This window comes from Pelodiscus sinensis, chromosome 5 (assembly GCF_052426305.1).
Source record: "Pelodiscus sinensis isolate ZL-2025 chromosome 5, ASM5242630v1, whole genome shotgun sequence".
In the NCBI taxonomy this organism is placed as follows: Eukaryota; Metazoa; Chordata; order Testudines; family Trionychidae; genus Pelodiscus; species Pelodiscus sinensis.
In genome coordinates this window covers 59,733,692-59,748,788 of record NC_143056.1, presented here as the reverse complement: position 1 = coordinate 59,748,788, position 15,097 = coordinate 59,733,692, and the positions used below count along the sequence as shown (strand labels likewise).

The window sequence follows — 15,097 nt, the reverse complement described above, 5'->3', positions numbered from 1 at the left end:
AGATACAAATCTGTGTGGGTATTAAAAGACTTAATGAAGCATTTGTGAGAGAAAAAATAAATCCTTTCAAAACCTGAAGACAGGATACTTCAACCGAGATTCCCCTAGGGTGTCCAACACTAGTGGTTATTTGGCCGGTTGTGTGTGGCTAGTTCACAATCGCAGTAGCCCCGATAGTGGCTACTGCTTCAGAACTGGTTGGACACCACAGCCCTCAGGGATTCTAGCAAATACCATTAACCAAAGAAAATGTTAAACTGACTCCATATGAACACTTTTACAAGAAACATCACCCAGTCAACTGCCAGGTCTAGAAATTAGACCCTGGGTTCATATCAAACTGAATGGAGCAAAAGGATGGGCACCTCCAGATGTCTTAAAGAAAAAGAATTTAGCGCCCAGATCCAGGGTTGGCCTTACCACGAGGCGAACTGAGGCAGCCGCCTTAGGTGCCAGACTGTTGGGGGGGTGGAAAGGCGACACGGACCCAGGGAATAGAGACCTTTCAAAGTTTTGGCACAAGAGAGAGAAAAAGGGGCTCCCCGCCTCAGGTGCCAAAATGATATAGGCCAGCCCTGCCCAGATCATATAGAAGGGGAACTGACGGGAGAGTTCAGCAGAAAGCCCCGAACACTTCCCAGCGTGCTTAGTCAAAAAGCACCATCACAGGGAATTCACGCCTGCGCCTGACCACAGCCGCTCACTAGGGTTGCCAGGTGTCCGGTTTTGACAGTCCAGTATTTGAGAGAAACAAATTGAGAAAATACAAACGTCCGGTATTTTCTAAATAAGATGTAACTAGACTGTGCTGTGATGTCAGGTGTGTCCGTATTTCTGTTGAAACCATCTGGCAACCCTAAAAGCCAGACCTGCCTCTCACTAATGGCCCCTGCGCGTTCCAGCGCTGAGACCCTTCCCACACCGAGCGCACGGCCTGACACTGGACGGCGCTGGGCAGGCAGTAGGCGGCGCTATTTGGAACCCCCTCAACGCGCCTGGACGAGCTTCAAAGCGCCTGATGACGACACACGGGGGGGTCACACTCGCGACCATCCCTGTTTGGTACAGAACAAGGACCCCTACTCGCCACAAACCCACCTCCGCTACAAAACACCTTGATGGCAGGCGCGGGCCAATCGTTTCACCGCTTTAAAGCCCGTCATCCAGCACGTGACTCGCATGCTGGTTTCGTTTTCCGCGGCGTTCCTCCGGCGCAGGCGCTGTAAGTTTCCATCGTTGCCGGTAAGTTATTCGGCCCGTTCTCTTTTTGCGCATGCGTTGGCCACCAGCGCTCTGTGTGGTGCATGCGCGGAGGGGAGAGCGGCAGCTGGTGCTGCCATGGCGGCCTGGCCAGACGCGCTGCGCTCGCTGCTGCTGTTGCTGGTGGCCTCGGGGCTGCCCGGCGGCTCGCGGGGCTCAGAGGCGGCCGGGGCGGGGGAGCCTCCTGGCGGGCCGGGCCCCGGGGAGCGGTTTAAGATCGAGGGCCGGGCGGTGGTGCCCGGGGTGAAGCCGCAGGACTGGATCGCGGGGGCCCGGGTGCTGGTGGACGGGGAGGAGCACGTCGGCTTCCTCAAGTGAGCGGCGCACGGGCCCGGGAGAGGCCGAGCTGGCGGGGGGAGGCTGCTGCTGCCGGTCTCCGGCTCCCTGCTGGCCGGGCGGATCGCCCCTGCCCCGGCGCCCTGTCCGTGCTGGCCGCTTCCTGGGAGGGGGACCCACGGGAGCGCCCCGCTCAGACAGCGGCTTCTGGGGAGCAGGGGCCAGGCCGGGGTGGAAGTCATGTGCGGTTTTTACAGGTTCTGTCACATCGCAGCCGGTGTTCCCCATCACCTGGTGCTCAGGAGAGATTCACATGCCGCCCAGCTGATTAGCAGCGTGCCCACAGTTAGGCTTTTTTTGTTCCTACTGGTGGTGCAAAATCACACATTGATGGAAAAGATTAGAGGGAACATTGATTGCAACTCTCCCTTGTGTGTGTGTGAGGGGTCAGGTTTGGTAGGAGGGTAGCGATAGGACAGTACCTATAAGAAATTTAAGTGTGTGGTTGAAGAGGGTGTGGGGGAGCTCAGGGCAGGGGATTGTTGATGTGGGGGTGGGTCTGGGTGTGCAGCCATCATGCTATCCATCTGTCAAATTCCCTGGGTGGTGGGAACAGCCCTGCCTGAATTCTGAGGCTGAAGCCTGGTGCATTGTAGCATCCTGAGCCCCACACAGACAGTCTCTTACTGAAGTGCTGCATCCACAGTACACCCCCGTACTTTCTCCTCTGGGCTAGGTGGATGCTCACCAGCTGCTGCCGTAAACATACCTCCCTATCATGGGTTGCCTTATGCTTGGCCGGCAGGTATGCGGTGAGCTAAGAGGCTAATCTGTTCTTGCCACTCCTGGCTGATGCTTTGGTGACCTGGCTTGCAGCTGTGTGCCTCACTCACAGCTTGAGCTGATGGTATAGGGTTGCTCATGAGTGTTGGCTGACAGGCATTCTTAAAGCCCCCTTATTTATGTCAAGAAAAATATAGAATTATGGGCAGAGCAAGAACACCTTTCTCATTTGTCCAGGCTTCCAAGTACTGCATGAGGTCAGCTAGATAGCCTGTGCAAGCAGGGGGCAAAGGGAGTTGTCTTCTGTTCCACAGATGTTGCAATAAGGACATTAAAACAATGTAATACAAGTAGTTAGTTAGTCACAGTTTCAAAGCTTCCACCAGTTTATTTCTGCAACTTGATTGTGATGCTATCGATTCCAGCACAGCTTTTTTTCTCTCTAAACTCTTAATAGTATCTGTGAAATTCATTGGCTGCTCCTTAAAGATCAGGTGTTGTCCCATATATGAGACTTTTTAAAAATGAGCACTTGTGTAATACTCTTTTTGCATATTGAAATGTGGTGAATATTTTATCCTCAGGACGGATGGAAGTTTTGTGGTTCATGATATACCTTCCGGATCTTACGTAGTAGAAGTTATATCCCCAGCTTACAGGTTTGAACCAGTTCGAGTGGACATAACTTCAAAAGGCAAAATGAGGTGAGCACTTCATATTATTTCACTCAATTGCAACCAGTTGAATTTGACTAGCAGTGCAATATTATTGTTACTTGATCTCCCTGTAATTAAGACAGGGTTGAGTCGTCCATTTTAGATCATAAGTTACGATTTGTACTTTTTCAAAAGTTACTTATAAATGGAAATTTAGCTTCAAAGGTTTAGCTTTATTTTGATTTTTTCCCCCTATTCCCACAAATTAACATGAGCAAATGGAAAAGATTTGGAAGAAAATTGGTAAAAGGAAACTATGAATGCAATAGTCCATTTAATCAGTGAATTGGTTAAACATATTGTTTTACTGGTTAACTGCTTACATAGGAGCACTCCAGCCTGCCCACCCCCGTCTGTGATATGCCAGACCAGGCCCACTGTGGGCAGGGGCAATTGCAGATAGGCTGGAACACCCACTGCCCATAGCTCATTGCTCTGATGGAGCTGGGCTGGAGTACCTCTGCCTGTGGCACACCAAGCTGAAGCAGCCCCCTGCCCATGGTGAGGGTGATGGCTTATTGGTTAATCAGTTAACCATTCACATCCCTAAAGGAAACAAAATAGTAATTTTCTGGATTGATAGCAGGCAACGTGAAATAAAATCTGCTCCTAAAATCTCTACTTCTTCTCTTTTTTGAAGGGCTTCCAGAGGTTTCTCAAAATTATTTTTTCTAATTTTAATCTGAATCCATTTTCTGTCTTGTTTGGTTACGTTCGGTCTGAGTCGGGGTGGTTACGTTCTGTTTGATTCCGAAAGAGGATCTCTTCTCTTCCTTATCCCTCCCTCCACCCCACCCCATTAGAATCTCTCTCTCATTTATTCACGCTTCTTCAGTCAGCCTACAGTAGGTATTTGAAGAATGCATCTCCTTATTTCAGGGGTGGAACAGGTTGCTGTGTTAGAATTAAGGGCCATGTTTGTTCCTAAATCCTGAAGTGCTTTTACTAGGCCATGAATCAGACCCCTGTACTCTGTGCTTGTCTCATCACAGCAACTTCAGTTATGTCCTTTGTGTGTGTTACAGTAAGGTGCCTCAGTACATTCTAATACACAACTGTACATTATTGCACATTCTTCAGCAAATAGTACAAAGGAATAACTATCCCTCCTATAAGAGGGATTTGTTTGAGCTAGTAAGATGTTATCCGGCTTTTCCATTGTATGATCACTTAAGTCATAAGCCCAAGAGGCAGAAGAAAGGTGGCCATGGGAAGAGTAATGCTAATTTTATGAAAGCGACGAAGAGTCCTGTGGCACCTTATAGACTAACTGAAGTGTAGGAGCATAAGCTTTCGTGGGCAAAGACCCACTTCGTCAGATGCATGTAGTGGAAATTTCCAGAGGCAGGAATAAATATGCAGGCCAGGATCAGGCTGGAGATGACCAGGTGGATCCAATCAAGGAGGATGAGGCCCACTTCTAGCAGCTGATCTGGAGGTGTGAATTCCAAGAGAATAGAAGCTGCTTTTGTAGTTAGCAAGCCATTCACAGTCTTTGTTTAATCCAGAGTTGATTGTGTCAAACTTAAAGATGAACTGTAGCTTAGCAGTTTCTCTTTGAAGTCTGGTCCTGAAGTTTTTTTGCTGCAGGATGGCTATTTTTAGATCTGCAATTGTGTGTCCAGGAAGATTGAAGTGTTCCCCTACAGGTTTGTATGGCAACATACAAAAACCTGTAGGGGAACACTTCAATCTTCCTGGACACACAATTGCAGATCTAAAAATAGCCATCCTGCAGCAAAAAAACTTCAGGACCAGACTTCAAAGAGAAACTGCTAAGCTACAGTTCATCTTTAAGTTTGACACAATCAACTCTGGATTAAACAAAGACTGTGAATGGCTTGCTAACTACAAAAGCAGCTTCTATTCTCTTGGAATTCACACCTCCAGATCAGCTGCTAGAAGTGGGCCTCATCCTCCTTGATTGGATCCACCTGGTCATCTCCAGCCTGATCCTGGCCTGCATATTTATTCCTGCCTCTGGAAATTTCCACTACATGCATCTGACGAAGTGGGTCTTTGCCCACGAAAGCTTATGCTCCTACACTTCAGTTAGTCTATAAGGTGCCACAGGACTCTTCGTCGCTTTTGCAGATTCAGACTAACACGGCTACCCCTCTGATACTTGACGCTAATTTTATGGCTTCTAAAAGATTAACAAATTGAACTTTGCATTAACTGAGTTTAACAACCATGAAACATTTTACTTTTATACATTTTTTTAAAGGATTTAAAACAATCATGGGTTGTGCTGGGGTATTTGTTTGTTAGAAGTCATTAAAATCTACAGAAGGAGGTACCCAGAAGAAAGTGTTCTCACAGTTGCATTTCACAAAGCAAGTTTACCAGTTAGCTAGTTGCAGAGATCTCCATAACAGTATTGAAGATTTTGGAATCTCAGCTGAATTTTTTCCGAAGCTTTAATCAGATTGTCATAGTAAAATCATCTGACTAATCTTTTCTGACCAGCACTAATAGCTTAACACCCAAAATTGTTTAACAACCACTTCTGACCAAATGATTCTTCTGTTGCAGATCTTTTATTTTTTCTTACCTTCCCACTTCAGATTTCTCATTCTACCATAATTGATAGTCTGGAAAAAGATTAGAGTGGATATTATTAGGATGTGATGATAGATATTGCTTAAAGAATAACATCTGGCCAAATGTCTTCTGTGGTTCACACTTTCATGTAGAAGCTGGTTAAATTTATAGTCTTGTAACCAGCTTTGACTAGAGTGAATATTAAATAAACATTTGTGAAGTTAGAGGGGAGGAATTTAAAAATGCTTTTAAAAACCATATTTTTTTCACTAGAGCAAGATATGTGAATTACATCAAAACTTCGGAAGTAGTCAGGCTGCCATACCCACTTCAGATGAAATCTTCTGGACCCCCATCTTACTTTATAAAGAGAGAATCTTGGGGATGGACAGATTTTCTAATGAATCCTATGGTATGTATACATGCACCTTATAAATCTATTTGCTGCTAATATGAGCTATTACCCAAACGTTTTTTCAGGTTGGATTTAGGATGGGGTCCATCCATAGCAGTTAGAACCCCAAGCAAAGGAAAGAAAATACAACTTTGATACTTATGGAAATAGAGAAAATACTCAAATTGTTTGCAAATCAGTAAAACAATCTTGTTTTCAGTTATTGTCCGTAAGATAAGAGGCATCTCTAAAGATGAATAGGTACACCAGCCAAACAGCAATTGCAGGCTCATGGTTGGTTGTTGAAAAATGCTTATTACCGATAATTGGATGAAGCCAGTGGGATGGTGATGCAACATTGACTTAAAATGTCACCCTCTCAGCCAGCAGCAAGAGTCTTTTGCTGTCTTTTTCGTTAATAAGAGCAGGCATTGCAGCATTAAGCATAATTGTATGTGCAAATAACCAATATTGATGATGAGTCTTTACTGTAAAAATAATCTCCTGCTGTTTTCCCAATTAAAATCATGAAAGCATTATTTCTTTATGTACTATTTTAATTTGAATATAAAGTGAGCATATTACTATATAACGTGCAGAGAACAAAATCATAATCAGAGGGAAATCAAAGGCAAAATATGAAAATGATACATTCTAAACACATTTTTTGTGTTAAAATAGGTTCAAGAATGCTGTGGCTCTCTAGATAGTAATTTTTTCTTGTCTTAGACAATGTTATAATTGTAAATGTGCTTATTTTAATGTGATAGCTGATAGGGAAGAAACAGGCGACCCAGGAGCAGATGGGGTAAACAGTACTGCTTTATTGCCCACACATGTTTACCTTGGACATTCAACACATCATCTGAGTGTCAACAAATTGGCAGGAGTCAGAACCTTTTATCTATTTTAGTGTGTTAATTCACACGTCTATTACTACTTTTCCTAAAACTTTATTTAGTAATGTTAACTCCCATAAAATGAATATTAATAAGAAAATAATTAATACAATATACCTTCTCCTAATTACTATTATATCATTTCTAATTTAATCAATACTTTCCTATACTACAGACTAACAGGTTACAGAGATTACAAGGAATTTAACCCTGAAGATACGTTATGCAGAGCCAGTGAGGATAAGCAAGAGACATAACAAAATAGAGCAACTCCATACTTATCTGGTCTCCTAGTCTACAAGAACAAAGAGAGAGAACATGTTCATACAGCAGCAAGGATAATACTGATTTTGACCCGACTCTTAATCTATCTTCCCAAACTACAAAAACAAAAGGAAAAAGCACGTTTAAAGGGTAATGCTGTGGCTAACCCCTGAACCACTAATGCAGAGCTATTTCAGACCTATTAATTTTTACATACTCCAACAATTGCCATATTTTTTAAACAGTCATCAAATCAGAAGTACACTATACCTCATAATGTCAGTCCCACATATAAACAGAGCTGTGTACATGCGCTGTGCTTGGAATGCTTAGCGCATGTACACAGCTTAGTTTAAAAAAAATTAAGACTTGGAACAGTCTAAGATGGGGAAACTCATAGCTTGCACTTAAATATCTTCATCCCTTGTAAAGAACATATAACTAATATAAAATGTTATAAAGCCAATTTGGTGATTTAAACAGTGTCTTGTTAATTTTGTTTGTCTTTCAGAACATTTTAACTGTTCATGCTCAGATGTATCAGGATCTTTCTACAGTAAAAGTCTAACCGTGTTTGGCTCAATTAAGGGCATCTCTGTCCATGGTAGTTATACTTTGCTGTAGCCTAATCCTAATATGCCTGAGCATGCACAGATATTATATGTTCTTGTTTCAAAACAAGTTAGAACATATGTATAATATAAATTACAATTTTTTTTAAACGAGGAGTCCTGTGGCACCTTATAGACTAACAGATTTATTGGAGCATAAGTTTTCATGGGCAAAGACCCACTTCATCAGATGCATCTGACAAAGTGGGTCTTTGACCACGAAAGCTTATGCTTCAATAAATCTGTTAGTCTATAAGGTGCCACAGGACTCCGTCGCTTTTGCAGATCCAGACTAACACGGCTACCCCTCTGAAATTTTTTGTAGAGTTTCATGTTATATTGTGGGCTAATTATGTTTAATCTGGCAGGAAAAAAGACAAACTGCAACCAAAACCCTTTTAGATGTTTTTGATGTCCGAGAGTTCTGATGCTTCAGTAGAATAGGAGGGTACTAAAGGAAATACAGATGCATTCACCGTCATATGGATTCGCTGTCATGCATGTGCTGTTTTTGCTCCTCAAGTGATGTAGAGTCAGATTATAGTTTTAAAATTAGGTTAATTAGTACAATATGGATTACTTCTAGTCCTGCAGATCTTTTCATAGACTAAGTTCTTACTGAATTACAATGAACAAAACTGGCAAAAAGTTGTGTTTCCAGAGTTTCAAGAATCCATTTCTCTTCTAATTTCATAGTCTTTAGAGAAGCTGAGAGATCAGGCACTTTGACATACTTGGCATGCACTCTCACCTTGTTCCCTAAAGCTTATTTACATTGCAGTCCTGCTGAGTATCCTTAGTTATGTACTTCCCTACTGACCTATAATATAGTAGTTTACATATCAGTGCATCTGATTCTGAGATTATCTTAAAATAGTGAAATAACTTTTCAGAGAAATGAAGTCTTCTATTTGCTGCAGCATTACTAATGGGAATGAGTTGTGATTTTCTGACAGTTTTGTTGGGTTGCCCTGCCATAGAATAAGGATGTTAAATATTGGTTAATTGAATAGTAGATTAACCTCATGAATTTTTATTGGTTACTAACTATTCTATAGTCTCTGAGGATGAGCCAGCAGCCAGTGTGCTCCACCCCACTCCCAAGGAGCCCCCTGCAACTCTGCGCTGCTGCTGCCTATGTATCAGAGGCAGCAATGCCGGGTGCCAGATGGAGCTGGTCCGTGAGGGGAGCTAGTTTAGAAACCAGCTCCACTTGTGGACTGGCTGCCTGTCTCCCTGTGCTGCTGCCTCTGATACAACGACAGCAGTACAGGGTGGCAGCAGTCCCTGTCTGGGGGTAGATCTGACTTGGTGCAAGCCGGAACTGAGCCAGGCTGCCTGCCAACCTGGTTCCTAATACACTTTAAACACAGAGCTGCAGTGGGGACTGAGCCAGGATTGAGCTCACCTGGCTCCAAATATACTTTAAATGCAGAGCTATGTCCCAGACCTGGTGCAAGATGAAACTGAGCTGGGCTGCTGGCCAGCCTACTAAAAAAAGTACTGGCAAGGAGGGTGGGGAATGCATGTAGTCTGTAGCATTAACAGATAAGATTTCGCTTATCTGTTAATTGACTACACTATTATATCCCTACCATAGAACAGGTCACAGATCGAAACTTAATTATACCTTTTTTAGGAAATGATCATATAGTCTAAAAGTTGACATCTGTTTCTCTTAGTTGCTTAGTTCACAACTACAGTCCATTCTTTAGCCAAGTTTGACCTACATTAAATACTTGATGCTAAATGTGCACATGCCACAAAAAAAGGTTTAAGTAGGATCCATGTTGACATACAGCCATCTCTTGGGCTTCCTGCTCAAGTGTATTTGAAAGATTATTCTGATGAAATTGTAGTTTTTTTCCCCAAGAAATATCATTTCTATTTATAACACTTCAAAAAATGATAGTGATGGGATTTTTTGTTTGGTAGCCTCCTCTTCCCCCACGCGCACATTCCATTAGGGTTTAAGATGTATGCTTCCTCCTGGCCTGTTTTCTTTAAAATTCATGATGTTGTTGTTGTTGTTTGTTGTAGCCCTCCACATTCCTAGAGTGTGTTTCTTTATTGTAGCAATCTGGGTTGAGGGTTTTAACAATATTCCATTTGAAGTTTTCATTCTTTGCCAGTGAGCCATCAAGTCCACAATCGAAACTGAATTCTCCTGTGTGGCCCCTTACAGAACTACTAGATCACTGAGCCTAATTTTCAATAGTTTTGAAATACGGATTTCCAACTAAGATTTAATCTTCACTTTCAGGTGTTCAGTGTTAGCCTTTCTTAAAATACAGGAAACAAGGGCTCAGACTAAGGAAATGTTCTTTGAATTTCTCTCTTCTGTTTAAGGTTATGATGATGGTTCTTCCATTACTGATATTTGTATTGCTGCCTAAAGTTGTCAACACCAGTGATCCTGATATGAGACGGGTAAGTGTGCTCAGTATGAGTAGATTAAAAAACATGACTGGATATCAAATTTTTAGCTAACAGTGTTGATGAGATGTTAAGTTACAAAAAACTGGAATGTGCCTCATGGGGGAGACACTAATAGATAGTTGTATACAGTGAAAACTAAGTTGCAAGCAGAGTTACTTGGTTCTAATCTTCCACTTGGGTTAGAACACAGAGTTTAATTATGTACAATTACGAATTGCATTATGTTCTGATATTTTCCAGGCTTTCTGCAAAAATCAGTTCCCTAGTCTCTGTCCACTGAGTTTTCCTGTAAATCTTCTCCCAATTTGAACTCTTAACTGTTAAAATCAGGCATTGAAAACCCAACAGGGCTTGCTTTTATGAACTTTGAATAATATTTATGGACATTCGTAGGTGTGTTATGACCCATAAGACTTAGTGTTCTTTTCCCCTCCTGTGCCTTCACCAAAAATGCATGGTTTACTCTGCTGTTAATTTCACCATGTGTCACAGTGGTGTTATGATATGGAGCCTTAATGTAGCCACTTAATTTTTTAAATTATCCTAATTTATTGTCCTTTTACCATGCAAAATGCCAAATAGCGGAAGGCTAGGACAAAATGGAGATTCAAGGTGTTTACTAAATCTTTTCTACTATCTTGAAATGTTCATTGTCTGTCTTGAGGTGGCTGCTTCTTTTGGCATTCAGTTGGTTCCAACTCCTCTTTCTCAGAAACCACTGTCTCCAGTAGTCCTTTACCGGTGTCCAGGCCTCTTTAAAGTGATACATTTTAAAAGCAAAAATCAGAAGGCGTTTAATGCCTTTGATTTAATTCTGATAGAAACTAAAACTTGAAAGTTGACCAACTACCTGTGAAATGTTGTTCTTCTAGGTTGAATCCTAAACAAAAGAGAACACCCAAAAAACCTGTTCTTTAAGTGCATGCACTACTCCACTGCTGGGGAAAAACAAGATGCTTTTATTGTTTTGGTTTTTATTAACTAGACCTAAAACATTCTCTCATGAAAAAGGTGCTTTTACTACACTCTTCAATAGTGTATTGGTTTGTTTGTGTTTTTTTACTTTTAGGTAATCAGCATATTGATACCTACTGTATAAAACTGAGGTAATAGTTGTGCTCTTGTATAAGTATTAAATATTAGGTATAATATCAACAGGCTTACTAGCTAACTTTTGACTAGTTCTTACTTGAAAAACACTCGAAATTATAAGACAGTTCTGAAAATTTGCATTGCGTTTCTGTCCCTCGTTAACAAAACTGAAGAGTTATAGCACACTGAAAAAACAATTTCACTTGTATTAATACAGGTAAAAGAAGAAAAAAATGTTTATTTTTCTAAATGTCTAAAGTTAAGCATAGATGGATGTCTCCACATTAAAATCCTTTTCTGCACATAGAAAAGGAAGACATTGAGGCATCCGCAATCAGTGCTGTGAACTAGCTGTCAAATAATGGGTAGCTATTGGTAGGGATATCTATTCTGCCCAACTTCCCTCCCCACCAAAAGCAGCCTGAAAGCCTGGGTCAGGTGATTTAGGCCCCTGCTACTGTGCTAAAAATAGCACTCTAAACTTTCCTGTTAGGGGTAGAGCCTGTGCTCTAAAAATGGGTGGAGTATTTTGCAGCGTAGACCCTGTCCTATGTACATTTCTGCTAGATGTGCAAAAAAATTAGTTTTTTCCAAATCTTTCGGCCAAATCTGAAAAACTTAAAAATATGTGAAGTTTGGAAGAGGACAGTGAACTTAATCTAAACAATATAGTATTGTACAGAGGATCTTAACTAGAGTTGGCTTTGACAGATGGATAGTTTTTATATACAGTAACAATAATGTGTCCTGTAAGGCTACTTGAGACATGGTTGCTTTGGTTATACTGAGTGCTTTTAGTATTTTTTTTAAGTTTCCTTTTATAGTTGGGGATTTGGCTGTGGTTGCACAAATAAATTATCTTTATATTGCTGTGCTCACTAGAGAACTAGCGCATAACAACATGATTGAGGAAATTGCAAAGCTACTTACTGTGCCTATTCAACTGATATTTCAGAAACAGTTTTGAACAGTCATGAGTTTTACATTTAGATTTTTTTTTTTTTGGTAATGTGCAGGAAATGGAGCAGTCAATGAATATGCTAAATTCCAACCACGAACTGCCTGATGTCTCAGAGTTCATGACAAGACTATTCTCTTCAAAATCTTCCAGCAAGTCTGGCAGTGGCAGCAGTAAAGCAGGGAAAAGTGGTGCTGGAAAAAGGAGGTAGTTGTTTCTTCCTCCTGGGCCTTAGTTTGCACAACTATTTTTGTGTGGTATCATCTGTATGGGTCTTAGAAGTTCAAAACACCACTGCTGTAAACTTGATTCAACATGAAAATTGATCTGCTACAACTGTTGTATGTGATGTAGCTTTTTAGCCTGTTTAAGCTGTTTTGTACTTTGGCAGTAAGCAGAAAAGGACATGGCTTCAATCTTGTATGTGTATAAGGTCAATATTGATGATACTGAATTAACTGTATTGCTCTGTAGAAAATGACATTAAAGTAATTAAATTATATGATGTGCTATATACATTAATGAATAAGTTTTAATTTCTGGACAAAATCTCACTATATATAAAAACATTTGGTTTTAAAGAAAGTTTTATTCTGAAAAATGAGCTGAACATTTTTTCTATCCTTCTCTTCTAACCAGTTCTTGAATACATGAAGTTTCTCCCTTTGCTGACATTGAGTCATTTGAGTGTACTTCTGCCAGCTAGAAGTATTTGAATTGAATATATTATATATTTGAGTTACTTTATTTTGTATGTACATTTGGTGGCTGCCAAAATCCTATTTAATAAGGTTAGTTTGAGTGGAATTATAGATCATGGGTTTTTCTGTTTCATTTTACTTATTTAGCAGCTGCCACAGAACTTCAACACGAGCAGGCAAACACCTTTTTTCAAAACTTCTCACAGTATCTATCAAGTCACTTATGGATCTTTAATAGCCATACAGTAAAGGAATTCAGCACAGATTCCTCAGCTTACACTGAATGCCTCATTTCTGCTTACTAGTTCTCTAACTGAAACAACACAGGACTATGCAGCACTTTAAAGACTAACAAGATGGTTTATTAGGTGATGAGCTTTCGTGGGCCAGACCCACTTCCTCAGATCAAATTGTGGAAGACAATTGGCATGACCATATATACCAAAGGGCTGCAATCAAAAAAATGTGACTAACCTTCCCCCCCCCCCAAAATCTGATTTGTCAGTTTTATGTGTTCACATTTTTTTGATTGCCAATTTTCTTCCACAATTTGATCTGAGGAAGTGGGTCTGGTCCATGAAAGCTTATCACCTAATAAACCATCTTGTTAGTCTTTAAAGTGTTGCATAGTCCTGTCTTTCATTTCAGCAAGACCAGACTAACATGGCTACATCTGTATTACTATTCTACATGCATAGCTCTCTGACTGTATTTGCTACCAGTCTGAAGGCAAACACAGGGCAAACAAATTTAAAAGTAGCTAGGTTGACTCCCACTTAAAAGTTAATTTAAAACTGCTTATATCAAATTCCATAATAGAACATGATTGCATTTGAAGGTAAATGGGCATGTGGTCTTTTATTGGCAATACTCTTTTTCGTCTAGACTTACTAGGCTGTACGAGAATCACTCACTCATTTGGTCAGAATGGAAGAACAAACAGAATCTGCTCAAGCTGCTCGGGGTTGAGCACATTTTAAAGGTGTTTTAAATCCAATACAGATGGATGCTGTAACTTAGCCAAACTAAAGTTTAAAATACTATTTTAGCTGAAAATCATTTTTCACTGTACTTGGAATAAGAGGGCTGATTAAATATTAAGGTATCCTCACTCTTTCAGTTTGTCCACACACATTCAAGGTTAGATTTTAATAAATCTGAAATTTAAGCAACCACAAATCAGCTTAAAGGAAAACATCAATAATCTTATTACAGCAAACCTTTATAGCTAGGAACCATAAGTTAGAAACTAACATTCTTGTTCTAGCTGTGTATTTTCCCTACATGATCAAGTTAACACTTAAGGAATAAGAAGAGAAGTAAGCAGCTGGATCTCTGACAAGTATAAAGGTGTTTTTGGCCTTTCTAAAGTAAATCATGGTTAGTGGATTGATGAGTGCTTTATGTTTTTAAGATGTGCAGAATAGTCTATCGCTCCTAACAGGAATGTTGTCGAAGTGAGGCATTATCTTCTTCCCAAAGTCTTCTTTCTTGTATAATAGTGAGCTGTAACATTTCAGGTCACCTGTTTCAACATCACCTTACTAAAGGACTCATTAGAATACCCCAAATTTGGCCTCTAAGGGTACACTTACACAGCAGTGTTATTTCAGAATAACTGATGTTATTCTGAAATAATATAGTATGCATCTACCCTACAAGTTATTTCAAAATAATGTTGAGTTGGAGGGCAACTTACTGTGACTCATGGTAACCCTCATTTCCTTTGACTTCCCTTACTCCTTGTGAAAAGTGTTCTTCCTTCTACTGCCTGCTGTGTAGACAGCCAAAAGCTGAAATAAGCTATTTTGACTTTAACTACGCAATTGACGTAGCTGAAGTTGTGTAACGTAATTCAACTTTACCCTGCTGTGTAGACATATCCTAAATGTAACAAACTGCTGAAAGTGAATAAGAGGGGCATTAGCTGTGGTATTTATCCCTAGATGTATAAACAGTGGTTTGATAGGCTTAACCTTTTTTCTATCAGCATAATAAATTGCATTAACTATTGGTTTCATTTGTAGTTTAGAACTGTAATTGACATTTACAGACAACCTTCGGTAGTGCTTGAATAAATATGAAAAACAGTAGTCTGGAAAACTTCTAATGTCTGGAGGACTTGATGTCATGTGAAAGAAGGGAATTTAGTCCTTGAAG

At 40.5% G+C, this 15,097-nt stretch overlaps 1 protein-coding gene across 2 annotated transcripts; it reads left to right on the top strand.

Annotated features, from left to right (window-relative positions):
* The first annotated feature begins 1,292 nt into the window (after positions 1-1,292).
* On the top strand, positions 1,293-12,738 carry EMC7 (ER membrane protein complex subunit 7). 2 transcript variants are annotated; one of them, XM_075927063.2, is made up of 6 exons: positions 1,293-1,574; positions 2,904-3,023; positions 5,853-5,991; positions 10,097-10,177; positions 11,256-11,292; positions 12,295-12,431. In XM_075927063.2, exons 1-5 carry the CDS (start codon positions 1,339-1,341, stop codon positions 11,283-11,285), a joined length of 606 nt encoding a protein of 201 aa, XP_075783178.1. In that variant the 5' UTR covers positions 1,293-1,338; the 3' UTR covers positions 11,286-11,292; positions 12,295-12,431. The 2 variants fall into 2 exon arrangements, with proteins under 2 accessions (XP_075783178.1, XP_075783177.1); XM_075927062.2 differs by lacking the exon at positions 11,256-11,292 and having other exon boundaries at positions 1,296-1,574; positions 12,295-12,738.
* The last annotated feature ends 2,359 nt before the right edge of the window (positions 12,739-15,097 follow it).